Source organism: Phyllopteryx taeniolatus, chromosome 7 (genome assembly GCF_024500385.1).
Source record: "Phyllopteryx taeniolatus isolate TA_2022b chromosome 7, UOR_Ptae_1.2, whole genome shotgun sequence".
NCBI classification, from domain to species: Eukaryota; Metazoa; Chordata; class Actinopteri; order Syngnathiformes; family Syngnathidae; genus Phyllopteryx; species Phyllopteryx taeniolatus.
The window spans coordinates 10782477-10810293 of NC_084508.1; the positions used below are offsets into that span (position 1 = coordinate 10782477).

Genomic DNA, 27817 nt, shown 5'->3' on the forward strand with positions numbered 1-27817 from the left:
AATAAGAGTGGGCAGGCAGATAGGCCCACTCTTTTATCTCTGCTACACAGGCAGAGTTTAATCGCATTGTGTTTGTGTGTACACACACGTGTGCGATGCTGAGTAAACAAGACTGCCAGGTGATGCTCTCGTGTGCGGGAGCGGTTTGCACAGCCCACGTGATGTGTCCTCAACCAGGCCACAACATTAGGTACAGCTACTGTACTAATGACGAAATGGGCGCATTAGCTCGTTTCGGGGCTCTCCCTATTCGTGTCCTGCATAGCTTTTGAAAATAATGTTTATCACCAACTAAAGTGTGAATGTGAGAAAATGCTATTTTCCTGAGCTATGTAAAGTCAGTAAAATTCTTCTTGAGGATTATTATCAAACAAGTGAATTACATAGCCCCAATCCCCCCCATCCCTCCACCCCCTTGCACGCCACTGGTCCACCTCAGAAAATGGATGGATGGACATCTCTTGTATTGGCTCTCGATTATACTAACAAACTAATATGAAGTGTTGCTCAGTGAGCCTCAATTCACAACTTTTAGAGTCATTCAACAGTAACTTTATTTGTGCACGCGACATTACAAAGAAGACAATACGACAAGCAATGAACACACGGGATCCCTGTGACGTTTTTGGAGAGCAGAGCCGATCCAAGACCAAATCATTAGGTACACTTGCACACTCATGACATTTCATACAATAGCAGAGAAAATAATTGCAAAGATAGCAATTATCGTTCAGTGATACAAGCATGAATTCAACTCTTTGCAGTTTTTTTCTCTGGAATCTATCCACAGCTATTCACAGTACAGTGGTCTCAGTGTAAAATCATAAAATGCCACAAGATGGCGCCAGAGCCCTGGGTAATAGGAAAGAAGCGATACATCATGCCTGAGAAATTTAAATCTTTGCGTGTCACGGAGGACAGTCTTTGCTACGTCTGAATGTTTTTGCTTTGCTACACACCCACCACTGAAAATGACACATGACAAAGGATAATTTGGTAAGCAATCATGCAAAAAGTTACATAGCATATAAACTTGTTGTTCACAAATTAGCCTAGTTGTGATTTTTTTTCTTTCTGTGGAACCTACCCTCAACTATTTGCAGAAATACTCAACTATTTGCATTTTTTGCGCTCTTGCGGTAATGCCATAAAATGCCACAAGATGGCGGCAAAGCCCTGGGTATGAAAAGGAAGTAGGTTGATGCGACATATCTGAAGAGATCTTTTTTAAATCAGGGAGGAGCTAAGTTTAGCCTGGGTTGTTAGCAGAAGTTACACAGTCTTCGTCGCATGTGCATGTATCATATGCTCTTCTGGTACGTATTTTCAAAATCAAACCATTTATTTTTAAAGTGAACGTTGTAAGATGAGTTTGACATGATATTAAAGTATTTTAGAATCATAGTTTACTTTCAATACAGGCAATTATAAAATAATTTTTTTGGAGGGGTCAATTACTCACGATTTTCCACTAGCGGCTGTTCCCTTTCTGTACTTTCCAGATGCACAGTGAGCTGTAAACATTCAACAACCTGTTAACAGACAGCCAGGACTGTAGTCACCACCGCATCTACTCGCCAGCAGAGTTCAAGTCTGGTGGAGTTTCAGTGACCATACGTGCGTCATAACGCACATGCTCGTCTTTGCCCGCTCCAGAGCACGCAGGCAGCGCGGCGTCACTGGCGTCGGACCCATGCGAGGAGGTTGGCGAGCTGGTGGGGCTGAATTGGAGCGCCGTGGTCTCCTGCAGCGTGTGCTCGCTGGTTTCCATCTCGAAGGCCGCTCCCGCCCGCCCCGGCCCCTTGACCCGGGGGGCCGAGCTCGCCGGCGGGCCCCTGCCGCTGGTGGCGCAGCACGCCGCGAAGAAAGCCAGGGCGGTCAGCAGAAGGAGCGGCCCGATGACGATAGGGGGGTTGCCGCTCGGGACGAAGGTGCCGAAAGCGAAGGCGCCTACCAGGGTGATGTTGATGCCGGCCAGCAGCGTGCACAGGCCGCACGCGCAGCACAAGGGCGGCGAGGGCAGGCCGTGGGCACCAAGACGCGCGCTCGGTTTTGGAACCCGCTTGGTCGCGGGGGGTCTGCACGTGTTTTCTGGCAGCACCATGGAGAAGTGTGTGAGGGGTCCAGACCAGCTGAAGATCAGGTGGAGAAGCGATGGACTCATCACCTGAGATGACAAACAGACTGGAGAGGAAGAAGAGTTGAAATGACAGCTCAACAGTCAATAGAAATTTGCCACTCAACTTGAAGTCCCTGTAAAGACAAAAACAAAAAGTACAGTATTCTAAATTTGAGAATCAAGCCTTTCTCTCCGCTCTCAGATGCTGTGGGCGTGTCAACAGAATGAGCTGAAAACATGCCCAGCTCAACTGTCACTCAAATGCCAGTACTACGACCTGGAAAAATGAATGCCAGCATCATTCTTATGCGAACACATCCCTGCAAAGATACCGTATCCGCTTAAAGGCTTTGGTCGCTGGAATATACACAATCTCACTGGGTCTTTTCCACGCCGCGACAACGAGGCGCTCTGAAGCGGCCACACCAGCGGAGCCATGTTCCACACTCTGTCAAGTTGAACTTTTTTTTTTTCCTGCCCTTCGTTGCTCTTCCATATTTTTCTGCGTGACCTGCATGCACTTAGGGCCGACAACAAGGCGCTTGTTGTGCTCCAGATCCTAACAGGCACCAGATCCTAAAGCGTGTGCACCAGATGCTAACAACATGCTCACCAGAATAATTAATAAAATATTTCCCCCCTTTTATTTCCTATTAGGGGTTCCATAAATTGCAACAAATACACACAAATAAAACAAATCATCATAACAACTAGTGACAATCTCTTGAAATATATTAATATTTACCTACTTTATACAGAAAGCATTAGTGGTGTTTGTCCATCCATGTCAGAAATGAACAGAGTGCAGGAGAAGTGGACATCTCATGTCTCCTCTCTGCGGGTGAGGAGCACACTGAGCTGCTGCTACCAGGCAGCTGCTCTACTGCCAAACATGAAATGGAACGGCACGCCCACTTAAACCTGGAATAAAATAGATTTAAAAAGGTTTTTTTTTAAAAACACCCACTGAATCAAATACTGATTGTATGCATTTTATTAAACTGAAACCAATAAAATATCACAAAATGTAATTACATTAAACTAAATACATTCCATTAAATAACTCTCAATTAGAAATAAAATGTCAATGTATTTAATTTAATTTAATTGAAAACAATAAAATAACACTACATTGAAAACAATAAAATTTCATACATACAAATAGATTCAATAAAATTCAACAGTTAAAAGCACCACTGAATCAAAATACATTAAATAAAAACATAAATAAGCAAGACTTTAGTCAATTACATCAAAATAATAATAAAATGAGGTAACAGTAAATTTAAAACAATAGTGAAATAACACTAAATTGCATCGAAATTAAAAACAGTGAAATAACACTAAATTGCATTGAAATTAATTACATTAAAATCAATAGAAAGAAATAACACTAAAAATAAAATTAACTTAAAACAAAACTGCAAAATACATTAAATTCAATAATGAATTTACACTAAATAAAAAAAATAAATTATATTAAATTAAAACAAAAATAAGGACCACTAAATTAATTTAAAAATAGTACAACTAAATTGGATTTCATTAAGAACAATTAAATAAAATCAAAACACTAAAACTATATATATATATATATATATATATTAAAATGCAATAACACTAAATTCAATTACTTTTAAAAAATAATATACATTTTAAAATGCATATTTAAGATAGGTTCCTTATTGTGGTTGGAGTTTGCAATAGTTTACTTGTACTAAACGGTTCCTAATATTTTGCTTGCCTTATTTGGGCGAGGCACATCATTTGAGTGATATATTAAAATGTCAAATACGAACACAACACAGTAGTTTATCAAGGATCTTTTATTGAGAACAGCATGTGGTTGAAACTATCCTCCGCACCTTATGCATAAGACCATTAACAAATATAACAGGAAATCAGGGGAGGGGCTCTCTAACTAAATACTTCTCATTTGTGGCCACTTGAGTTAATGTCGTGAACAAACGGACATCCCATAAGACGCTTTTAATTTCGCCTGCGCTCGCTTCTGCACGGGTCTTTCTGTGAGGCAGCAGCTCAGCGTTGCTATAGAGATGTTGTGTCCATGGCAACCCTGTGGACTGTGTTCCTCACAAACGCACACAACATACAAAACTAGGCTCTCCCCAATAACACAAATTATCAAAATAAAATATTCCCATGTATGTATAACTTATCTAAGCTTGGTTTGTACATCGTTTTTGACACATTCAGGGAAAAACAAACGAACAAGATACAGAAACGCATGAGGTATCTGATCAATATGTCAAAACGCATTTCTTTTGACTCGGTCATAAACCGAAAATGTGTTGAGCTTACTCACTGGGACAATAAAGTAGAATCGTAAAAACCATGAGCACACATTCACCAACTCCCGACGGCATGAGATCGTGATGCAGGTTGCAGGGTCATAAAAAGAACATTTGAGGCTCCTCTGACTTAAACCCATGTACCTTTTAGGGGGTAGATCACAGGAAGGTGCTACAGGAGTTGGGATAGTTTATGACGTGGAGACAGAGCTTCAATGGGCCTGGACAAATTTCAGCCGAAAAAAACAACAACAACAACAAAAAAAGCATTTAGGAAAGGGTGGTCTTTATAAGCGTGACAGATCAGTCACCATTTTCTAATTGAACTCTCACAAGGAACTGCAGTCTTGACTGCAAAGGTTGTCTCATATTTTCTTGCTGACCATAAAGTTGTCTTTGTTCACCAAGCACGTCAGCTTTATCGTCATCCGGCTGTCTTCTACACCGGGGAGGAGGAGAAGCCGGCGCGTAAAACCACACGCACATAAAAATAAATCCCTTTAATACCAATATGGAATCCCTTGTATTTCTTTATCAATGTTAACAACATACTCCAAAATAAATCCTTAAAGTGTCATCATCTTTAACCTCAACGAGTGAACAGCAAACCTTTTCGGTCGCCAGACATAAAACCTGGAAGTATCAGGTTAGAATAAGAACCTCATAACCTCATCTCGTGCAAAGCGGGCTCGAACTTGACCGTGCTGAAACAAAGACGATGTATTTACTAAACTTATTAATTATTGATGCCATCTAAGACTTTTAAAGTACATCAGTGCTAAAGGTAACTTGTGTATGAGAACACTTAACGACGACAACAAAAAATAAATCATTAAAAGTTCTTTCTTCACAGTATGTAAATTAAAATTAACATCACAACCCGACTAGAGCATAGTACACGTCCTGAAAATCCACTTCACGTGAAGAACACTGAAGGCTTTATAAAAGAACAAAAATAACAATATAAAAAAAAGATTTGTTTCTACATGCAATTATGGGGCAATCATTTAAAGCCAGCCAATTTTGTCTACAAAATTTGTTTAAATAAATTACCTGCTGCATTGTTGTTTTATTAAAATTAAAAAATAATAATAATAAAAATAAATAAATTCAGTCACAAAAACTAAAAAAAAAAAGTCAGGAATTTCCCCGTGGTTTCCAAGAGGAAGTGCTACTTTGCTGCAAGTGATAAGATTACAGGCGCTGGGGAAGAAAAAAAACAACACACCTTATCACTTCTGATAGGCTGGCCCATCACACACATGCAAAGACACACAGAAGGAGAAAGAGAGGATAGATAATAAAATAAGTCAGAAAACAGGATGGCGAGCGGCTTCTTTTCAGGCCGTGAGCTCAGCTGCGCCATCTCGGCCGCGCAGGGCGTTGGACTGCGCCCTCCTGCGAGCCAGTCTGGAGTTGGACGGTGGAGAGAGCCGCATGGAGCAAACGACGACGGGACGGACCTCTTCGTCCTCCTCCTTCTGCTCCTGCTGCTCGTCGTGCTGCGACAGCTGCCGGTGGAAGGCGATGGCTTCGGCCGCAAACTGGCTCAGGTCTTTGGTGCTGCTGTTCCTACGAGGTCAATATACAGAAAGCTTCAGAGATGCTTCCTTGCGTGATAGGCGCAACATAAATGAGTAGAACATTTTTCACCCTCCAGTCAGGCTTATTTCTTTGGTACACCATAAATATTAAACCACTAAAAGAACAATTTTCATTATAATCAGATAAATAAATATACACAGATAAATAAATAAATTATAATAAAAGAGTGCGGGTACTAGCCTGGCCTGCCTGCAGTCCAGACCCGTTTCCCATTGAAAATGTGTGGCGCATTATGAGGCGGAAAATACGACAACGGAGACCCCGGACTGTTGAACAGCTGAAGCTGTACAGCAAGCGAGAATGGGAAAGAATTCCACCTACAAAGCTTCAACAATGTGTGTCCTCAGTTCCCAAACGTTTATTAAATGTTGTTAAAAGAAAAGGTGATGTAACACATGACCCTGTCCCAGCTTTTTTGGAACGTGTTGCAGCCATAAATTTCTAATTTAATGATTATTTGCTAAAAACAATAAGGTTTCTCAGTTTGAACATTAAATATCTTGTCTTTTTAGTGTATTCAATTAAATAGAAGTTGAACATGATTTGCAAATCATTGTATTCTGTTTTAATTTATGTTTAACAAAATGCCCCAACTTCATTGGAATTGGGGTTGTATGTTGAAGTGGGGGGGGGAGAGCTTCATTTACAGAGGCCTTAGCCCTGTCTAACAGAAAAGTATTAATATGTCGCCATCTTATGGCATAGGTAATTATAAACCCTCTCAGGGGGAATTAATTACTCTTGGATTTTTGCTATAAGCGGACGGGAACAGAGTGTAATACATGTAACCTTTTGTACAATTTCCTACTAAATTCTCATGCCTTTGTCAGGAGTCATTTTCAGTGGTTTCATAACTTTCCATCTTACCTCTGTAGGGCATGAGGAGTTGGAAGACCTCTCTCTGGTGCATTCTGTACAATGGAAGGTGAAATCATGCGCATGAAACTCAAGTCTTTAAAAACGAACTGTCAAACACCAAGAACAAAACAATACCTACCCCCTGCACCCATGGGTGCTTGAGGACCTGAACGGCGCTAATGCGCAGTGTGGCGTCTCGTACCAGCAGCTTGCTGATAAGATCCTTGGCGGAGTCTGTGATGTGAGCCCAGTCCTTGTCTGGAAACTCGTATTTGCCCTGCTGGATGCTCTCGAACAGGTGACTCTGGAGGTGGAAGGTCACATTGGCGTCTTAATTATACATGCGTCACACATTCTAGAATGGATGCGACGTTCTCAGCACGCTAGCTCCATGTTCCTACTGCCATCGCAATCTATTTTTGAAACGTGGTCTGCTCGTGACTACACGCGGGTGTCTCCTGATGGCGGCGATAGCTTCAGTCAGATGATGACCAGGTGATGAGGGAGATAAGTAAAGGACGCCCTCCTCCTGTGACACACCGTCTATATTTGCTCGATGCACCAACTCGTTCTACCTACATCACCAGTGAGGTGCAATAACCACCAGTCGAGGTGCAATAAATCAAGCACAAATGCACATCAAAAGGACAGGGAAAAGAAGTCAACGGTGTAAGTTCCGCTACAATACATTTGATTCATGCACTTTGTTACTGTATTTTTTATCTGTCACAGGGACTCCAGTCCAATTTGTACCCCACCTCTCACACAAAACCTAGCTGGGATAGGCTAAAGGTCACCCGCGACCCTAATGAGGACAAGCACTACAGAAAATGGATGGAAGTTATGCTGAAGAGTGGAACCTACAAAGTGGAACACAATCTCTTCCATGTTGATGGTTGAAGTTGTTCCTGTTTTAGAAAAATATTTCCATAGGAATGTCTACTGCGTTAATTTGATCTAGACCCAAACTGTTGCCATTGTAAAACCTAAACAAGTCTGAATGAAATGTTCCAAGTAACATTTTATCCTTCCTAACTGTCATACAAGTAAGAAGAGAAGTTGAACTACTGCATAACAAAACACTTCTTTTTTTGCCAACACTAGTGCACTCGTAAAACACACAAAAAAAAGAATGTACTTGCTGAGGTCAAATCTCGCGATTTGTCAATGGTAGTTTGAGGTCAACTTTTTGGTTCATTTTTGAGAATTATTCGTCCCTGAAATTTAGTTGGAATTCCCAACTGTTGAGTCATTTGACATTTTTGCACTGCAGTAAATTATGGCAAAATCTAGCACTTTGTGAGAAAAATAAGCACATTTAGCACATTAGGTTAGCCAGAGTTGTAGTGTATCTTTGCTGGAATTGTCTTTTCTGGAGTACAACAGCGCGCAACATATCGTTAACAGACTATAGTCATTTTCATTTTTTATTTACTATTACCAATCAATAAATAATACCAACGTGCATGCTAAAAATAGTGTTTTTTCCTGTTTCACCAAAAACATTCAAATATGACTTTTGCAGCTATGCTCTTAGGCTAACAGCATGTGGGTATGTCTCATGACAGGCCGTGCATTTGTCAAGTTCCATCTGGGCAAGTGTACCTGGCATGTGCGGCATGTTTCACCCCGGTCCCACCCGCAGTCGCTGCCACAGTGGCCCGTGAAGGGGGGGCTGCCACTTAACAGGATGTAGAGAATGACCCCGAGGCTCCACAGGTCGCAGCGCTTGTCGTAGAAAGATGCCTCATCGGTGAACACCTCCACCACTTCTGGAGCCATGTACTCTGCTGAGCCACACTAGAGAGAGAAAACGAACGAGAAAATGGTTGTAGTATGTTAGTGAACAGCATAAGGTGCTCTGTTACAGATCTCAGTCAGTCTTTCACAACCTTTAGGCATAAAAAAAAAAATGATGATTTAAAATTAGGGGTGCCCTGATCCAATCTTTGAGATCAGAAATCGGTCCGATGTCAGCAAAAAAAAAAAAAAAAAAAGTATCGGATCAGATCTGACTCTTGTAGAAGCAGTCCATTTCATGCTCCGCGCAACAGCACTTCTATCCAGCAGCGCCCGGACGGCATGCAAAGCCCACATGATCACAACAACAGGTTGCTAAGATGCTAACATAGTAGCAAGGAATCAAAGTGAATGGTGCTTGCTCAACACTTAGGGCTGATGTCACTTCTGTTGGCAACTTATTCCATTTGTGTGCAGCATAATAGCTAAATGCTGCTTCACCATGTTTGCTTTGGACTCTGTGCTCCACAATTTGACCTGAGTCTGTCGATCTCAGAGCCCTACTGGGTTTATATTCCATTAGCATTTCTTTCATTCAGGACCTTAACCATTTAGTGATTTATAGACCAGCAGCAGAACTTCAAAATATATTCTAAAGCTGACTGTAAATTTGTATTTGTAGTAAATTTTTATGGTAAATAACATTTTTGGACCAATTAAGTGAAATTGGATGATTTCCCATTACGTCTCTCATGGTATACGACTGTGCTGTGATTCAGTGGATGGAAAGATTCACTGATCTAAGTTAAGGATCTTACCGGCGTAGTGAGTTCTGGAGTAGTTATGGGTGTGCAGGCACTGCTTAGCTTTACGCCGCTTCCCAGATCAAAGTCGCAGATCTTAACCGGCGACACCTGAAAAGTAAAAATGCTGATGAAGAATATGGAAACTACTTTTGACACATTGTTTAGTCCTGATGGTGCGTTTTATCAGATATCCGTTATTTCGGGGTCCGTTTTATCGACGTTCCATTAAATATAACTTTTTATTTAAAAAAAATAAAAAGATTCATGTAATAATAACTTCACTTTTATTAACTTAGTTACCATTTTAAGCACATTTCCAAAATTCAAGCAATTCTCACAGAGTATCTACAAATTTAAGCAAATCAAATGTCCGACTTTTTTGGACCACTTTGTTCAAGGCCTAGCATAATTTTTTTTTAATCAAATTACAAATAGCTACCTAGCCCCTAAATTGCATCAAATTTAAGACTTTTAAGGCTACACGGATCTTTGATGCCAGACTTACTTGATCAGTGTATTCACAAAGGACGTTCTCCAATTTGAGGTCCCTGTGAGCAATACCTGTCAGGACAACAAAATGTTACCATGACAACTACGACAGGTCACCTGGATATCGGTAGATTGGACATGAATGTGATTTACCCTTTGTGTGTAGAAAGTCAAGAGCTTGGGCGATGTCACGGACCACCTTACTGGCCTCCAGCTCATCAAAGTGCTTCCGGTTCTGAATGTGCGTAAGAATGGTACCTGGGAAGACAAAACAATCACATTGTGTCGGTGTGCATCAAATAACATGCGGACAAAATGCTCGCTGTTCTTTCAGCTCACCTCCTCGCAACTTTTCAAACACCAAATAAAAGCAGGTATCGTCTTCAAAGAACTCGATCAATTCCAAAATGTTCCTGAGTCAAATCATCTATTTAGTTTCAGTTTAAATTAAGTGTGGTAATTTCATGGAACGTATTTCATAAAAGACATGAATTCCCTCACTTGTTTCCTTGACACTGGTAGAGCGTCTCTACTTCTCGGAAGACTCGGCTGCGGCTGTGTCCCACACTCTTTTCGATGATCTATGTGACAGACCAAAAATGCGGAACAGCTGTGGTAAAGGGCATTCTTTGCTTTACAACTGTTCAACCAGACACGGTTTTGAGGTTAAAAACAGTGCAGCATGAAGTCCGGTACCCCGCGATTCACGTTACAATTGCATTGAAAAAAATATATATAATTTTTTTTAACCACCAAAAATCTTGAATAAGCGGGTATATACTGGCATTAAGCGCTTTTGCGGTTGGTTAACCCCCCTCCCCAAAAAAATAAGAAGAAAAAACAGGAAAAAGTTGGGAGGGAAAAAAAATACAAAAATTCACAAATAGGTGAATCCGCAGGTGCTGGAGAGCAAATAAGCGGGGGTCCACTGTATTTTTCACAAAGCTGTAATCATATGTGGTCACGAGGCACAAGATGGCAAGCTCAGTTCCCACGGTATTCAGTGTTCTTCATTTGACTGTTTTATATTTATGGCATAGCATACAAATATCTTTTTATGACATTACTACTGCTTTCGTTAAATACAATAACCAGTTCTGGAACCTAACTCAGTCATAAATGAAGGATGCCCTGCTGTACTCTAAAAATAAGTGGTGTATAGCATGGAAACTATAGCCCCAGGACCACATGCAGCCCGTGTGAGTATTTCATACAGCCTGTTAAGCAGTTAAAAAACAAACAAAGAAAACCTCAGAGGAATTCTTATGAAAAGCCCCAAAACATTTAACGCATAAGTTTAGTATGTCACTCTGAGGACTTTATAAAATCTGAACTGAAAAGTTCCGCACCTCAACTCTAAATGCTAATCGCACTCTATTAAAATGTCTCGTATTGCTCTTTTATGAAACTAATTTTGAAAGTCACCTTCACAGCATACTCCTGTCCATTCTGCAGGCTTACACATCCTTGGACTTTGGCAAACGCCCCCCGGCCAAGCACCTCATCTGTCAGCTTGTAGAGGTCTGAAGTAAATGATGAATGAGTTAAATACAGATCACAAAAAATTGTACAAAAATCCCACCATTATTACCATCGAAGGTGCCAGTGGCGCTGTTCGTTGCTCTTGACCTTTTCTTCTTCTTTCGTTTGGCTGCATCTGGGATGTTCAAAGGCTGGCTTTTCTCAACTTCTGATGCAGCGCATGAGGACACAACAACTGTAGCCATCTGAAACCATGTCCACTGCACTAAACAATAGGGTGACTGTACCTGCAGGAACTAGAGTGATCTGATTCCTGTCCTCTGACCCGATCCCATTCTGCACTTGCTGTTCCTCATAACACTGCCCTTCTTGGCCCAGAGCCAGGGAGTTGCCCTGAAACAGACAGGAAACGAGAGGAGGAAACAGACAAGAGTGGTGTGAAATCAACTACTCATTCGGTCGAGAAACCAAAAGAAAACATTTATGGTTTTCTATTTAAATTTTTCATATCTACACAATCATATTACTTTGTGGTAAGCACAAAAGTCAACACAATCGCAAGAAAACTTAATTTTAGAGTACCAAAAGATTAACTCGGGCCTGTCTCAACAAAAGCTCTAAAGAGAAGAAAAGTAGAGGGGGGGAATAAATAAATAATTTTTTGGGGGGGAAACCGAAGTTAACATCATTTTGTTTTAAATAGTTACTTGTAACTCTTTTTTACACTTGTATGACAATTAAAATGCACTGTAAAATTATGAGGGTGATACTGGTAATATTGAATTTTTTTCCTATTGGGAAAAGCAAGAAAATATTTTGTTTCTGAATTAAAAACAAATTAAGTCGACCAGACTCCCAAAACAGATTGGCATATAACCTTTTTTTGCAAGAACTATAAATTTTAAATGACTATTAATGCATCCCTTCCCTATGGCAACATGCCTTAAGAGTAGCCATCTGTGAATATGCAAAGATGCACAACTTCAACCTTATCTAAACCCAGCTATTACCAGAAGTACCTACCCCTCCACTCATAGTACATGACTCAGAGTAAGTGATAAACATCTGTGGGTGACAGTAGACAAGGCAGTGCACTGATAAGCTGGCGTTTTACATCAACAAAGACAGATCGTACCTGGAGCGAGCGCTGGAAGACTTGCAACTCCGTCATCACGCTGTGCCTCACCACCATAGCTGCCAAATGAGGGAACGTCACAAATATTTAGTTGAACTGGAATACACTGCATCATGAAACCTCAGATGCAACAACAAGATAAGATCATACAGAATGTCAGTTATGAACATGATCTCATGCTTCACCTAAGGCCTCACAGATTTTTTTCTTGATTACAAATACACAACCGTTCAAAAGTAAGCCCATTTTGTAATGGTAGTGTGGTCCCCCTTCACGCAGTCCATTGTCCCCAAATTGTGAAATTTGCTTTCATTTGAGCCAAGACATTTTTAACATTTTTTTAAAAATTGTTCATGTACAGTATATTTCGACTTTTTAATTTTGTATTTTAACCATGGAAATAGCTTTGTGAGTCCCGCGCCAGAGGCGCTATATAAATAAAATTGACTTAGCAGGAAATATCAGAATGAAATTCAATAGCTAGCTAACTATAGCGAATACAAGGCAGGCTGTGACGCAATTGACAGCCAGGCAACAGGGCTTAGTAACCGCTTTGCATTGTGGGTTGTGGCGACCAACAGCAGCACCTAACATCATTCACATTTAATTTTTGTACTTCATTAATACCTTCACAACACCCGCTTGGTAAAAGACCTGTAGTGTGTCAATGTGTTGTTAAAAAACAAAACAAAAACAAAAAGGCACACAAACGCCGCACTGTTGTTTTTAGCGTTAGCCACAGCTAGCTAGCTGGCTAGCCAAGCACAACCGGCTGTCGTCCATTCCGTCGCTCCATGTTTGATATAAAAACAGGGCGGGTGGCGTTAAAGCCAACATGAGACATAAAATGGTGGTGTAACCTGGACATTCTCCGAACTTGCCGAATCCCCTCCGGTCAGAGGCTCCGCGAGCTGATGCAAGCTTCCATCGCGACGCCGCCTGAAACTCTCCGTCGAGTCAACCAGCGGGGCGGGGACACGCACAGCGGGAAAACACATGAACAGACATTTACCACGCCCACTTCTGTGTATTCTCTATTACCATTGGTCCGATATGAATACGACACGCCTCTTGACGTTTTGTTTATGTTTTGATTCGGGTAGTGAATTTTAAAAGGCTAATTTTTTTTTCCTATGCCTTTCCCGTCCAGTAATTTAATCCAAATTTCATTTAAAATTTATTTTATTGGCCCCCCCACGCGGCACGGTGAACGACTGGTTAGAGCGTCTGCCTCACAGTTCTGAGGACCCGGGTTCAAATTTAGCCTCCTCGCCTGTGTGGAGTTTGCATGTTCTCCCCGTACCTGCGTGGTTTTTCTCCGGGCACTCCCGTTTCCTCCCACATCCCTAAAACATGCATGGTAGGTTAATTAACAACTCTAAATTGCCCGTAGATGTGAATGTGAGTGTGAATAGTTGTTTGTTTGTATGTGCCCTGCGATTGGCTGGCAACCAGTTCAGGGTGTACCCCGCCTCCTGCCCGATGATAGCTGGGATAGGCTCCAGCACGCCCGCGACCCGAGTGAGGAGAAGCAGCTCAGAAATTGGATGGATGGATGGATGGATGCCCCCCCCCCCCCCCACTGCCTCCCCAAAAATGCTGCTCTTGTATTTGTTTTTCCACTTTTGGTGAAAATTGCTGAGCACCGTGACGATTACCCTCACAGGATAAAGAAAGTGTCTGGCTAATCTAAAATTCATTCTAAATGGGAATGTTCTGATCTGGGTGGTGAACTTAAGTGGGAATATTTTCCTCTTTTTTCTATTTACAGGGAGGCACAGTGAACAAGTGTTTAGCACATCTGTACACAGTTCTGAGGTTGGTGGTTCCAATCTGGGCCTTTCGTGTGTGTAGTTTGGATGTTCTCCAGCTTCCTCCATCATCATCAAATTTTATTTACATCGCACTTTTCTTACAAAAAAAAAATGCAACCCAAAATGTAACACAAAGTGCATATTACAACATTTCAGAAACATGGATGTAAGGGTTCATTGAAGAGTATAAATCATGAATGTGAGTTTGAATGGTTGTTCGTGCATGTGTGCTCTGCAAGCAGTCCAGGGTCTAGGCCAAAGTCAGTCGTGATAGGCTCCAGCACACCCATGACCCTAGTGCGGATAAGCAGTGTAGAAGATGGATGGACATCATGCACATTTTTTGTGATATTTACAATATGAATATTGTTGTAAAGTGCTTTAAGTCAGGGGTTTTCAAAGTTTTTGGGTCCAGGGACCCCTAAAAGAGGAGAAAGGTTTCCAATATAATGCCAATTAAACATGACGTTCAATGTGCTCATTGGAATTATTCGTTTTTTTACATTTAAACCTAAACATTCGTGACTTGGTAAAGAGAAAGTACTTAACTGAATCTATGTGTTTTTGGAATGCAGGAAACCAGAGTACCCAAGAAAAACCCACACAAGCACTGGGAGAATAATGCACACGCCACACAGGAACGCTTGGACCAAGATTCAAACTCTGAGGCTTTGAAATGTAAGGCAGACAAGCTAGCCACTGAAACACTGCTGCCTTTACCCACTGGTCCCAAGTTTGAGAACCAATACTTAAGTGAACACACAGCAGATAACTTCCATTTATTTATGTTCATTCTTTCCCCTTCAGCTGAACCCTAATTCAGGGGTTTTAAAAATTTCTAAAGTACAAACTTTCCCTCAATAAAAGTCAAAATTGCTCAAAATATTTTATAAAGGTCAACCATAATACATGCAGAGAATTTAAGACAGGAGGAAAGACAGGAAATCATTAACCAGCTCAGTCACGTAACGACGGCAACATTGTTACCATTAGTAACACACATATTAACACCACCTGAAAAAAGTGTGGTTGGATAGTAAAAATTCACAGTCACACTCGCACCGCTCACATTGTAATATTACACGTTCAAAAGTTCTTTAAAGTTTAGAGTCCATTGAAGGTGAGCATTGTCTTCTTCATATTTGAAGTTTAATTGCAAATCTTCTCAGTCATCTCTTTCTGTCGGAAAACAAAACAAAAACAATCACATTAAAAGTTAATAAATGAGGGGCAAGCTATATTTTCAATGTGAAGAAAATTGCATGGCCAAATGCACATTTTCCCGAACCGCCATCCTTTATTATTACACAGCCTGAACTTGAAAATGAAAGCCAATGAATGTGATGCCCATATCAGTCTTCCATGCTTCTGTGATTGGATGCATTTGACATTGACATTTTCATAGAACCAATAACACAAGGTGAAGGTCACACTCATGTCTCACCAGGGGCTCAAGTTCAGAGTGGTCAATGAGGTTGAACTCAGAGATGAAGAAGTAGTAGTGCTTGTAGCAGGTATTGATGTGGGCCTCGGCGCCCATGCTGCAGATGCTGTCAAAGTGATGGATGTAAACGTGCACAAACACCCTGAAGAGTCGGCTCAGGATCTTCTTGCACACCTGCTGGAAATTCTTGGGGAAAGGAACACCTGCAATGGACATGGAAAAAAAAAAATCATTGTTTTTGTTGTTTGTTAATCCACCTATAAAAAATAAGATTATTGTTCATTCACCAGTCACTTAAAAGAACACTTTATTGGGAGGAATACACTTATTTTCTGATATATTTATGTAATTGAGTACAAATTTGTTTCATGAAATTGTATTAATCCCAACAGATTTCGTAGCATTTCTCTTGGCTGCAACCTCTTCCAATAGGTATATGTGGATGCTGGATTTATTTTGTCCAGTCAGATTTCAGCCTCTACTGTATGTGTCGCAACTTGCCATGTCAATCTAATCTGCCCAGGCCCTTCAAAAGCATTTTTACGTCCTCTAATTGGTCCGTTATAGTCAAATTGGACTGGCCAAAGGTCTGTAGTGATCTGCAAACATTGGTACAGTACGTTTGAATTAGTTATGCCCACAATGACTGATGGAGGAGAAATTGATTTGGTCTAAAAAATACCTAAAAACCCATTTTCAAGGCAAACCTTTTCAGAAAAGCTAGTCAGTTATTAAAGTACTGATGGTTTCCATCATTGCAAAGCGATAATGGTGCTATTAAGTGGTGGATTAAGTCAGGTTAAGTCCCTAATGAAGGCCCAGGTTCCAAATGTACTGCCAATCCCCGATAAATTGGATTGTCTCAATGCTCACTTCTGAGTTATCTTTAAATCTGCTTTTAATGGGAGGATATAGCTGCATGTGCAACAGATTAAGGAAATATGACCTTCCTGAAAAACTATATCATTTCTTTAATAGCCCTAAAACTGGAAGAATGGTAGTCTATTGGTTAGTATGTCTGCCTCACACTTGAGACGTTCTGGGTTCAAATCTCAGTTACAGCCTTCCTATGTAGAGTTTGCATATTCTACTTGTGTTAGTGTGGGTTTTCTCTGAGTACTGCCTGCCGCTTCCTCCCACATTCCAAAACCCCCCCCAAAAAAACAGTAATGTTAGGTTCATCGAAGACTCTAAATTGCCATGAGGTGTGAATGCGTGTATTTGTTTGCCTGTATGTGCCCTGTGATCGACAGTCCAGGGTGCACCCTAGCTCTTGCCCAAAGTCATTTCAGATAGGCTGCAGCTCACCCGCCGACTGAGAAGCACCATAGAAAAGCGATGGATGAATTAAATGTGAGGCCATTTCGTTGTGACAGTCTTATTATCATCCCACATTATAAACGCAATTGTGGTAATTATCAAGTCTGTTGATGAGACGAAACAAGTTAGCCTTTTAATTGCTTCTTAATGTCTTTTAATTGCTTCTCAATGTCAGCCTCATGGTCTAATTAACACAGTCACTGCCATTGACGGCTTTAGAAGTCAAATATCCATGTTAACTGGGAAGGCTGGCAGTGAATGAGTTAACCCCGTTTGAATCTTAATGAAGGTTAATAAAGCAGTCAATAGACATTCTACTTATAGGTTAGAATGACTCCTCACGCACCTACTCTGGTGGGGAAGATTTCCTCATTGTTGATGAGCGACTCTATCCAGTCCATCATCAGGTTCATGTACTTGAGAGCGGGCAGCTTCGTGGGTTTCCTGTAGTCGTCGCCATCCTGCCACCTGTACTCGTACCTAAGCCCCCCCGACATGATCGGACAGGTACGTTCGGTGCAGTACTCGCTGACCGTGCCGTAGATCAGGTTGATCCTGTTAAAGAAATCCACCACGTGCACGGCAATCCAGTCATTGTGGTTTTCTCCATCGGGCAGCTGCACAACCTTCCTGAGGTCAAGGCCAGACTTGAGTGAGGCTTGAGCCTTCTTGTACAGTTCAAAACGCTGTGTGCCGGGTTCAAAACGTTTCCTAGGCCGGAACGTTTTGTCTTTGCTGAACACCTGACCCAAACATAAAGCCATGGCCTCAGCAGTTTGATGTACAGTTTGTAGTCCTCAGTTTAGGCTTTTGACTTTTTGAGAGAAGGCAGTTTCTGGCCTGGATGATGTCACAACAGAGGAAGAGCCTGGTCAAAACTGGTTCCAGATGTTGGGATGCTCACTGTGAAGCACAAAATGTTGTTGTTGTTTTTTTAGTTGTATTTGTTTCTGTGTCATTCCTCAACTTCAGTCCAAATGCAACATGACCACATGCACAATCTAACAAGATCCAATACGTGAGCCCATTTAAAATGTGTACCTTTTGCAAAGATAATTAAGCCCATTTTTTTATTAACACTCTCAAGAGTGGCATTAATGCAACAATATGTTGACTTTTGTGGTTGATGTAAGTGGTGTACAACTTCACTGCATTCCAACAACACGTTAGATTATTTACTGCAACCGATGAATATATTTGTCAAGTTTTTCAACGGTCAGGCTTTGAAATTCACATTTGTAAATCACTGAAATAACCGATGCCTGGAGATAACGGTGTTACATTGCTTTAGATTCGAGATCAGCTTTTAAGTAGAAGATAAAGATTAGGCGCTGAACCTCGGCCTCTCACTTCGATTATGAGGGAAATAAATGTCAATATGTTCAAAGTCGGATGAGTTTAGGCACTTCACACTCAAATAGAGTATGTACAGCTATGGTATAAACAGAGTATGTTTCACGGTAGGTTGGAGGACCTGAGTTGTAATACTGAGAGAAAAAAAAATGACAAAGTTCATGGCGTAAAGGACGAAAGCCATGTAAGAAGCACCTGACATTCAACTTGAGCCATGCTGTGAGTCAGTGCCGCTCATGGTGTATTTCTTAGTTGTATATCTGTAAATAAATTGTTATTTTGCCAACAAAAGCCCTTTCTCAGTCTTGTTTTGTTGTTTAATAATTTGAAGTGTCTCAAAAGAAAAACATACTAACATCAAAGACACTGTTCTGCTTGTTTTTTTTTTCACAAAAAGCTCGCTTTATCCACTTTTTGGTCAGAAACTGGTATTTTGGTGAAACCAACCCATCATGTTCTACTGCTGATATCTAAAAAAAAAAAAAAAAAAACTGAGAAGGCAAGAAACAAACTTTCAAAAAAGAAAAAAAAGGCTACTTTCTTTTGGTAGGTTATATTGTCATAGAGAACAATATCCTGTGGGTCTTGAAAGATCAGTCATAATACTCTTATCAATGTGGGGAACTTTGAAAACATTTGGTAGTTAATTGAATTAGTTTTTACTAAAATGTCCTTATGTGTGAATGTGAATGGTTCTGCCCTGCCGCTCTCACATTGGCAACCCCGCCTCTTGCCCAATGTAAGCTGGCAGAGGCTCCAGCACACCCTTGACCCTTGTGAGCATAAGGATGGATGGACATTTATATTTTAAATTATGAATTTTCACAAAAGCAGGTGATAATCCTTTTTTTCCCCCATCCATCCATCTATTTTCTACCGCTTATGCGAGGTCGGGTCGTGGGGGCAGTAGCTTTAGCAGGGATGCCTAGACTTCCCTCTCCCCAGCCACTTCATCCAGCTCTTCCGGGGGGATCCCGAGACGTTCCCAGGCCAGCCGAAGTATATAGTCTCTCCAGCGTTTCCTGGGTCGTCCCCGGGGTCTCCTTCCGGTGGGACATGCCCGTAACACCTCACCAGGGAGGCGACCGGGAGGCATCCGAATCAGATGCCCCAGCCACCTCATCTGGCTCCTTTCGATGTGGAGGAGCGGGGGCTCTACTCTGAGATCCTCCCGGATGACCGAGCTTCTCACCCTATCTCTAAGGGAGACCCCGGACACCCTGCGGAGGAACCTCTTTTCAGCCGCTTGTATCCACGATCTTGTTCTTTCGGTCATGACCCACAGCTCGTGACCATAGGTGACCATTTACCACAACGGATCGATACAAAGTCCGCATCACTGCAGACGCTGCACCGATCCGCCTGTCGATCTCCCGTTCCATTCTTCCCTCACTCGTGAACAAGACCCCAAGATACTTGAACTCCTCCACTTGGGGCAGGATCTCATCCCCGACCTAGAGAGGGCACGCCACCCTTTTCCGACTGAGGACCATGGTCTCAGATTTGGAGGTGCTGATTCTCATCCCAGCCGCTTTACACTCTGCTGCGAACTGGTCCAGTGAGAGTTGGAGGTCATGGCTTGATGAAGCCAACAGAACCACATCATCTGCAAAAAGCAGAGATGCAATACTTAGGCCACCAAACCGGACCCCCTCTACGCCTCGGGTGCGGCTAGAAATTCTGTCCATAAAAGTTATGAACAGTTATGACAAAGGGCAGCCTTCGCGGAGTCCAACCCTCACCGGAAAACAAGTATGACTTACTGCCGGATATGCGGACGAAACTCTGACTCCGGTCGTACAGGGACCGAACAGCCCGTATCAGGGGGTTCGGTACCCCATACTCCCGAAGCACCCTCCACAGGACTCCCCGAGGGACACGGTCGAACGCCTTCTCCAAGTCCACAAAACACATGTAGACTGGTTGGGCGAACTCCCATGCACCCTCGAGAACCCAGCCAAGGGTGTAGAGCTGGTCCACTGTTCCACGGCCAGGACGAAAACCACACTGCTCCTCCTGAATCTGAGATTCAACTTCCCGACGGACCCTCCTCTCCAGCACCCCTGAATAAGCCTTACCAGGGAGGCTGAGGAGTGTGATCCCCCTGTAGTTGGAACACACCCTCCGGTCCCCCTTCTTAAAAAGGGGGACCACCACCCCAGTCTGCCAATCCAGAGGCACTGTCCCCGATGTACACGCGACGTTGCAGAGGCGTGTTAACCAGGACAGCCCTACAACATCAAGAGCCTTGAGGAACTCCGGGCGAATCTCATCCAACCCCGGGGCCTTGCCACCGAGTAGCTTTTTAACCACCTCGTGACCTCAACCCCAGAGATAGGAGAGCCCGCCTCAGAGACCCCAGACTCTGCTTCTTCATGGGAAGGCGTGTTGGTGGAATTGAGGAGTTCTTCGAAGTATTTTCCCCACCGGATCACAACGTCCCGAGTCGAGGTCAGCAGCGCCCCATCCACACTATACACAGTGTTGATTGTGCACTGCTTCCCCCTCCTGAGACACCGGATGGTGTTCCAGAATTTCCTCGAAGCCGTCCGGAAGTCTTTCTCCATGGCCTCACCGAACTCTTCCCATGCCCGAGTTTTTGCTTCAGTGGCTACCAAAGCTGCATTCCGCTTGGCAAGCCGGTACCCATCAGCTGCCTCAGGAGTCCCACAGGCCAAAAAGGCCCGATAGGACTCCTTCTTCAGCTTGACGGCATCCCTCACCGTTGGTGTCCACCAACGGGTTCGTGGATTGCCGCCACGACAGGCACCGACCACCTTATGGGCACAGCTCCGATCGGCCACCTCAGCAATGGAGGCGCGGAACATGGTCCACTCGGACTCGATGTCCCCCGCCTCCCCCAGAACATGAGCAAAGTTCTGTCGGAGGTGGGAGTTGAAACTCCTTCTGACAGACTTTTTTTTTTTAATTGTCACAAACCCATCTTTCACATGCATAGCAAAAAAAATATATATAACAAACTGCATTAAACCCATCAGTCATTTAACAGAGTAAGCATAAACACCATTGGGCAATCATTTAGGTTGCAGACTACTGTTAAATGTCAATTATTAACCAAGCAGCTGCAATCACAATAAACAGAGCATTACATTTGATTATTATGATTTGGCATTTGGAATGCGTTGTTGAACTGTATTGGGTTTACGATCTCTAGTGAACTTTGCATTTTGGAGATTACAGCATGGCCTCCACTGATTGGACTCTGCAGTCAAGTGACCTTGGGTGCAATATGAAACTATTATCAACATTTGTGTGCAAACTGCCTCGAACATTTCCTGCTGCTGTTCTTTGACTCACAATTAGCAAAAGTTTCAGTTTGTTTTTGATCTCACATGAGCAATGAGTCTCAACATGTGACAGTTTGTTACTTGATTGATAAAACACTTCGAGAAACTCCCCCTTGAGATTTGTATGGAAACAGATGATGTCACCACAATGATCTGAGAGTGTGTGATCTGCAAAAGGGATCATTTTTCTTCCTCTGCCGGTCAGTTCAGTGGGGGAGCGCGAATACGTGGTCATGAGATAGCTTCATAACAAAAGGCCTGCAGAGGAAGACTTACTTAAACATCAACCAAACATAATCATGGGCATTCTTTACTAGTGAATAATAGTTTTAAAAAGCTACAACACATGGTGGGTAAAACAAAACAAAAACAAAAACTTTCTCGCCCCGTAGTCCCAAGCAGTAGCAAGTCTGATCATGCACTCATCTTACGTACATGCATACTTCCCTGGTGTTTATAGACTCCACACACTAAAAACAAACCCATTCAAGGCCTGCATGGTCTAAATCAAAACATAGGGATGTCAGCTTAAAACAAGAGCTTAAAGGATATTTGTTAACAAATAAAACAGAATGGGGAAAAAAGTTGTCTCCACGGTACCTGGTTGATATCCTACAGAGGCGGCTCCACAATCTTGGCGAAAGCTTTGGGAGACGCTGGAGTGGATTTTAGAGGACAGCTCCAGCTGCTTCACCCCCTTCTCCTCCCCCCTATATCCCCCACCTTACCACCCCCCCCCCCCCCTCCAGGCCCTCAAACAGACGTCCAACTACACACCGTAGCAAAGCACAAGTCAAGAAAAAGCAGTCGTTTCGCTTCCCTTCCTGCGGATGATGTCACATCCTGACTTTGTCTTCTGTGCCTGCTCTTGCTAAATATGCGGTAGTGTGTGAACCGGCTGGAAAAGGCCTTCTTTCAATCCTTCCTCTTCCTTTCCCCCTCACTTTTCCTCATCCTACCAGTCCGCTGAAGCCCAGCCCCTCTCTGGTGAGGTGGGCCACGTCTATCCACCACAAGTACAGAGCAGAGAGCTCAACAATCCCACAAATATGTCAGAATATCTGGCAGAGCGGGCTGCTCTCTCATGGTAACATATCATTTAAACCCTTCACCGCTTTAAAATGTTTTCATGGAAGCCAATAGAAAATGCTTTAGTCAAAAGTTCAAATTAGGAACATGGTTGTCTGGTAAGGCCTATTGTAACGCTAAGGCCCCAAGGTGTTCTGTGGCTCTTTAAAGGTGACTAGTGTTGCAGTAGGTATCAATTACTCTGCTTTGTAATAATGACAGAAAACCCACAAGCCTCTTTCTATACTTACTGGGTATATGAGACACCAAGGTATATGGGTGATAAAATCTCCCTCAGTCAGAGGTTTCAGACTAAGAGGTTGTTTCCCGGATACAAATTGAACTATCCAATTTTCCTAAAGAAATAAAAATACTATATATGTACATTATGCAATGAAAACATTTTGGACTATTTCTAGACAGTGATAATGAGGTACAAGTAAGCGATACTACCCTTGTAACCCAAAACACTCAAACCTCAAAACATCTTTCCCCTTTGAAATGAATGGAAATGCTATTAATCCGTTCCAGCCTCCGCCAAAAATGCCAACAAACATTTTTGTAATGTGGTTCTAATAAGGAAAATAATAAAGAATTAAACAGTTTGTGCATCATGATTAATTCATTGTGGCTACTTCTGGTATCCATGACATGGCCACCTAGGGGCAGTATAATACAGTCTTGCGGACACAAATGAAAAATTTAAATTACTGTGTGTAAGTGACTCAGTAACTAATATAGTAATATTAGTCATTTTTCGCAGAAGATAAAAAAGGTAAGAATGTGAGTGCATTGTCGTATTGTCTGTCTACATGTGTTACAGCACTGTTTGCGTTCAAATATTCATTGCTTAAAGCGTTATAACACCTCCACATAGATGTTATTCGTTAGAATTCGCTGCAGAATATATCGTTTGAGCATCGTCATCACAATGTGGGCAATGTTCACATCGCAGGTTGACATGTCACGGTAAATTATAACCCTTCAAACAACACACGCAGCAGCCCACAGTGTTGTATACTTATCTTCTTGTATGATAACTATTAATGAAAACATGGGAAACAATTAAATGTCTGCATTTACTGTTTTGATCTTCAGAATGAAATGAAAAAATTCATGTCACAACAGATTACACTTGGAATGAGTGGGTGGGGTACCTACGGCATTTGTGAAGGGACAAACTTGGGTATACACAAATCAAATATAGAAATACTAATGCGTATCACATTAAAACATGTAAAATAACAGGTTAGTGTTAGGAATGTGCATATGACTATACAGTATAACTGGGCATGAAAAATTATTTTAACTCGAACTCTATAACCTGCTTAATACAACAGTGCATTTTTACAGATAGACGTCACGCAAATGACTCAGAATACTTTTGAGCTCTACTGAGCATTTCATTTCTACTGAAGCTGTGCAAACAATACAGAAAGAAAAATACACATTGCAATACGTCGCAGTAAATAAATAAATAAAATATTAATCATAGTCATTTTTTCCCAATATCATCCAGCCCTACCGTCAATAGCTTTTCCCATTGTGTGTTAGCATTAAGTTAGCACAGTACTTTCAAGCCAAGTTATGTGGTTGTTTTAAATACACAACATGTAATTCTCTGTTTTATGTTTACCCAGACCGTAATCTTCAACTGGGAGTGGCATCAAACAGCTTGAAGCCTTTTTAAAAAAAATAATTTTAAAAAACTCCCAAGTCGGGTCACTTTTATCTCAAGGCACCACTGTATTTCATTACTGTACGTAAGTAAAATTTTCAGGTAGCCTATCTGTACTTGTTTTTTTTTCTGGGTAGTGCAACTTTTTACTTTTACTTCCTTACTTCAGTGCAGGAGTTGAACTTTATACTTAACTTTCTAATTTAACCAAAATATTATTTTTACACGAGTATCTGTACCTCGTTACAGTAAGTAGGCCTACAGAATGTTGAGAACTTTTTGCCACATTTGTTAATATCGAATTTACCAACCCAGACAGCAATAGAAGTTGTAGTAACTCAAATTGGCCACTTGAGGTCCTCCTGATTGTAAGTTATTTTATTATACTGCCAGTAGTCAGTATTCAGGTCAGGTCAGGTTATCAATGAGTTATCAGTAAAAGAAACATCCTTTTTTTTTTTTTTTTTTTTCAAGCCAACTGTTGCCGGTTTAATATGTGAAGCCTTTTGCTAGTAAAATAAAGAACATAGGACTACATGAAAATACAAACCCAATTCCAGTGAAGTTGGGACGTTGTGTTTAACAAATAAAAACAGATTACAATGATTTGCAAATCATGTTCAACCTATATTTAATTGAATACACTACAAAGACAAGATATTTAATGTTCAAACTGATCAACTTTATCATTTTTAGCAAGTAATCCTTAACTTAGAATTTTATGGCTGCAACACGTTCCCAAAAAGCTAGGACATGGTCTTGTTTACCACTGTGTTACATCACCTTTTCTTTTAACAACATTAGATAAACGTTTGGGAACCGAGGACACAAATTGTTGAAGCTTTGTAGGTGGAATTCTTTCCCACTCTTGCTTGATGTACAGCTTCAGCTTTTCAACAGTCCAGGTCTCCGTTGTCGTGTTTTACGCTTCATAATGCGCCACACATTTTCAATGGGAGACAGGTCTGGACTGCAGGCAGGCAGGTCTAGTACCAGCACTCTTTTACTACGAAGCCACACTGTTGTAACACGTGCAGAATGTGGTTTGGCCCGGAGGACACGACGTCCACAATTTCCCAAAACAATTTTAAATGTGGACTCGTCGGACCACAGAACACTTTTCCACCTTGAATCAGTCCATCTTAGATGAGCTCGGGCCCAGAGAAGCCGGCGGCGTTTCTGGGAATTGTTGATAAATGCCTTTTGCTTTGCATAGAAGAGTTTCAAGTTGCACTTACGGATGTAGCGCCGAACCGTATTTACTGACATTGGTTTTCTGATGTTTTCCTGAGCGCATGTGGTGATATCCTTTACACATTGATGTCGGTTTTTGATGCAGTGCCGCCTGAGGGATCGAAGGTCTCGGGCATTCAATGTTGGTTTTCGGCCTTGCCGCTTACATGCAGTGATTTCTCCAGATTCTCGGAACCTTTTGACGATATTATGGACCGTAGATGATGAAATCCCTAAATTCTTTGCGATTGTACATTGAGGAACATTGTCCTTAAACTGTTCGACTATTTTGTAACGCACTTGTTCACAAAGAAGGGAACCTCTCCCCATCTTTGCTTGTGAATGACTGAGCAAGTCAAGGAAGCTCCTTTTATAGCCAATCATGGCACCCACCTGTTCCCAATTAGTCTGTTCACCTGTGGGATGTTCCAAACAGGTGATTGATGAGCATTCCTCAACTTTGTCTTTTTTGCCACCTGTCCCAGCTTTTTTGGAGCCATATAATTCTAAGTTAATGATTATTTGCTAAAAACAATAAGGTTTATCAGTTTGAACATTAAATATCTGTCTTTATAGTGTATTCAATTAAATATAGGTTGAACATGATTTGCAAATCATTGTGTTCTGTTTTTATTTATGTTTAACATAACGTCCCAACTTCATTGGAATTGCGGTTGTAGTTAATCAAATTGTCATGTAAATTCTCCTCAATGTTTTTGGTTTTTGCCGCATCTTGCAAAGTCAGTATGAACATTTGCATATGGAACAACTTTATGGTGTTCAGATAACAAAACATTACCCTGCCTTCTGGCAAATCCAAATATGTCCCCATAATGTCGAAATTTTACAACCCCCAATCCCCTACCCCCTTTTTGTACATTTGTTAATAATTACAAATCACTAAATACAGTATCCAGAGGGTGTAAAAGTAGGTATACAGTTGTAAGCGTTATCTTTCAGTTTATTATTTATTATGTATTATCTTTTCAGTTTATTATTTATTTTTTATCTGATTCCACCTTAATGGATTTCTTCTTTTTGGGGTGCAGTCAAATATAAATTATATTTAAGAAAACCACACAGCATTAATGACGTGTAAATTCATAAGAGAAGCATGCCAAGAAATTAGTAACAATTAAGACCTCTGTGTCAAAGTCTGCTTGAGTGTAGAAACTAGACTACAGCTATCTCTAAATACAAAAGGCCAGCAATTTGAGCACGTAAGAGATTATACTTAATAGTAATGAATTCTAATTGTGACTTAATAAAGCTTTTTCTTTCATAATTAAAACTGTATACCTATTTTTGCACTCTTCTGTATGTAGAGTGGCACCTTAAGATGTGAGTGAGCCGACTTATAAATTGTTAAGATACGAGCCGCAGTTTGGCCATTTTTTTGCTTTGACTTGCGAGCAAAAATTTGAGATACAAGCACAGTGGCAGTGAACTCAAACTCAACCCACTTTACAACAAGCAGCAGTTTGGCAGATCATGAACAATTCCTCAAAAATAGGCTTCAAGCTATTTATTACCACTCCCAGTTCAAGTTTACTGTCAAACTAAACATTAAAAAAATAAATATATGTCGTGTATTCCAAACAAACATATAACTTTGCTTGAAAGCCCGCTGGATTAACGCTAACACATAACGGGGAACACCATAGACGGATGTCGCGTTGTAACCCTTTCAGCAACGGCTATTTGAACACAAATGGTGGAGCAACACATGTAGACAGAAAATATTACAACAAAGCATATATTCTTTATCCTCTGCAAAGAACATCTAATATTACTGGACCTTACTGAAGAGCGGAGACTGGCTCCATGTAAGGTATATCCATGTCTGTAATATACTGCACTCATGCGGCCGAAGCGTGCACACCAGAAAGAACAGTGCAATGTCCAATGAATTAAAGCAAGAAATTTATCAAAAACAGTTTGATCTATTTACATTCTATCTAATTGCCATGACTGTATGGTTTTATAAAGTACAATATTATACAGTGCCATTTTTCATCTTAAAAAAAAACAAACATTTCCGTTGGGCTTTTAG

At 41.4% G+C, this 27817-nt stretch overlaps 3 protein-coding genes across 4 annotated transcripts; all 3 read right to left on the reverse strand.

Moving 5' to 3' along the window:
* Positions 1-536: 536 nt before the first annotated feature.
* On the reverse strand, positions 537-3051 carry LOC133480808 (transmembrane protein 275-like). Its single transcript, XM_061779424.1, has 2 exons — positions 2869-3051; positions 537-2184 (listed from the first exon to the last, which is right to left on the reverse strand). Exon 2 carries the CDS (start codon positions 2162-2164, stop codon positions 1571-1573), a length of 594 nt encoding a protein of 197 aa, XP_061635408.1. The 5' UTR covers positions 2165-2184; positions 2869-3051; the 3' UTR covers positions 537-1570.
* An 875-nt stretch (positions 3052-3926) lies between these two features.
* Positions 3927-13513, reverse strand: mknk1 (MAPK interacting serine/threonine kinase 1). The gene is made up of 14 exons (XM_061779430.1): positions 13407-13513; positions 12547-12605; positions 11699-11804; positions 11521-11619; positions 11355-11452; positions 10431-10510; positions 10269-10342; positions 10083-10187; positions 9946-10001; positions 9453-9548; positions 8500-8694; positions 7034-7198; positions 6904-6947; positions 3927-6003 (listed from the first exon to the last, which is right to left on the reverse strand). Exons 2-14 carry the CDS (start codon positions 12601-12603, stop codon positions 5772-5774), a joined length of 1407 nt encoding a protein of 468 aa, XP_061635414.1. The 5' UTR covers positions 12604-12605; positions 13407-13513; the 3' UTR covers positions 3927-5771.
* A 1720-nt stretch (positions 13514-15233) lies between these two features.
* Positions 15234-22741, reverse strand: mob3c (MOB kinase activator 3C). Of its 2 annotated transcripts, XM_061779431.1 has the most exons (4): positions 22386-22736; positions 17471-18027; positions 15805-16007; positions 15234-15539 (listed from the first exon to the last, which is right to left on the reverse strand). In XM_061779431.1, exons 2-4 carry the CDS (start codon positions 17886-17888, stop codon positions 15510-15512), a joined length of 651 nt encoding a protein of 216 aa, XP_061635415.1. In that variant the 5' UTR covers positions 17889-18027; positions 22386-22736; the 3' UTR covers positions 15234-15509. The 2 variants fall into 2 exon arrangements, with proteins under 2 accessions (XP_061635415.1, XP_061635417.1); XM_061779433.1 differs by lacking the exon at positions 15234-15539 and having other exon boundaries at positions 15812-16007; positions 17475-18027; positions 22386-22741.
* Between the last annotated feature and the right edge of the window lie 5076 nt (positions 22742-27817).

What these genes read in the sequence shown, in the direction of transcription:
- LOC133480808 (XM_061779424.1), bottom strand. Translation starts at nt 2,164, where the DNA reads ATGAGTCCATCGCTTCTCCACCTGATCTTCAGCTGGTCTGGACCCCTC.
- mknk1 (XM_061779430.1), bottom strand. Translation starts at nt 12,603, where the DNA reads ATGGTGGTGAGGCACAGCGTGATGACGGAGTTGCAAGTCTTCCAGCGC. An exon ending in CGCCACTGGCACCTTCGATG is followed by an intron (nt 11,453 to 11,520) that starts GTAATAATGGTG and finishes CATTTACTTCAG; the next exon opens with ACCTCTACAAGCTGACAGAT. An exon ending in TACCAGTGTCAAGGAAACAA is followed by an intron (nt 10,343 to 10,430) that starts GTGAGGGAATTC and finishes GATTTGACTCAG; the next exon opens with GAACATTTTGGAATTGATCG.
- mob3c (XM_061779431.1), bottom strand. Translation starts at nt 17,888, where the DNA reads ATGGCTTTATGTTTGGGTCAGGTGTTCAGCAAAGACAAAACGTTCCGG. An exon ending in AATCTTCCCCACCAGAGTAG is followed by an intron (nt 16,008 to 17,470) that starts GTGCGTGAGGAG and finishes TGTCCATTGCAG; the next exon opens with GTGTTCCTTTCCCCAAGAAT. An exon ending in ACTCTGAACTTGAGCCCCTG is followed by an intron (nt 15,540 to 15,804) that starts GTGAGACATGAG and finishes GTTTTCCGACAG; the next exon opens with AAAGAGATGACTGAGAAGAT.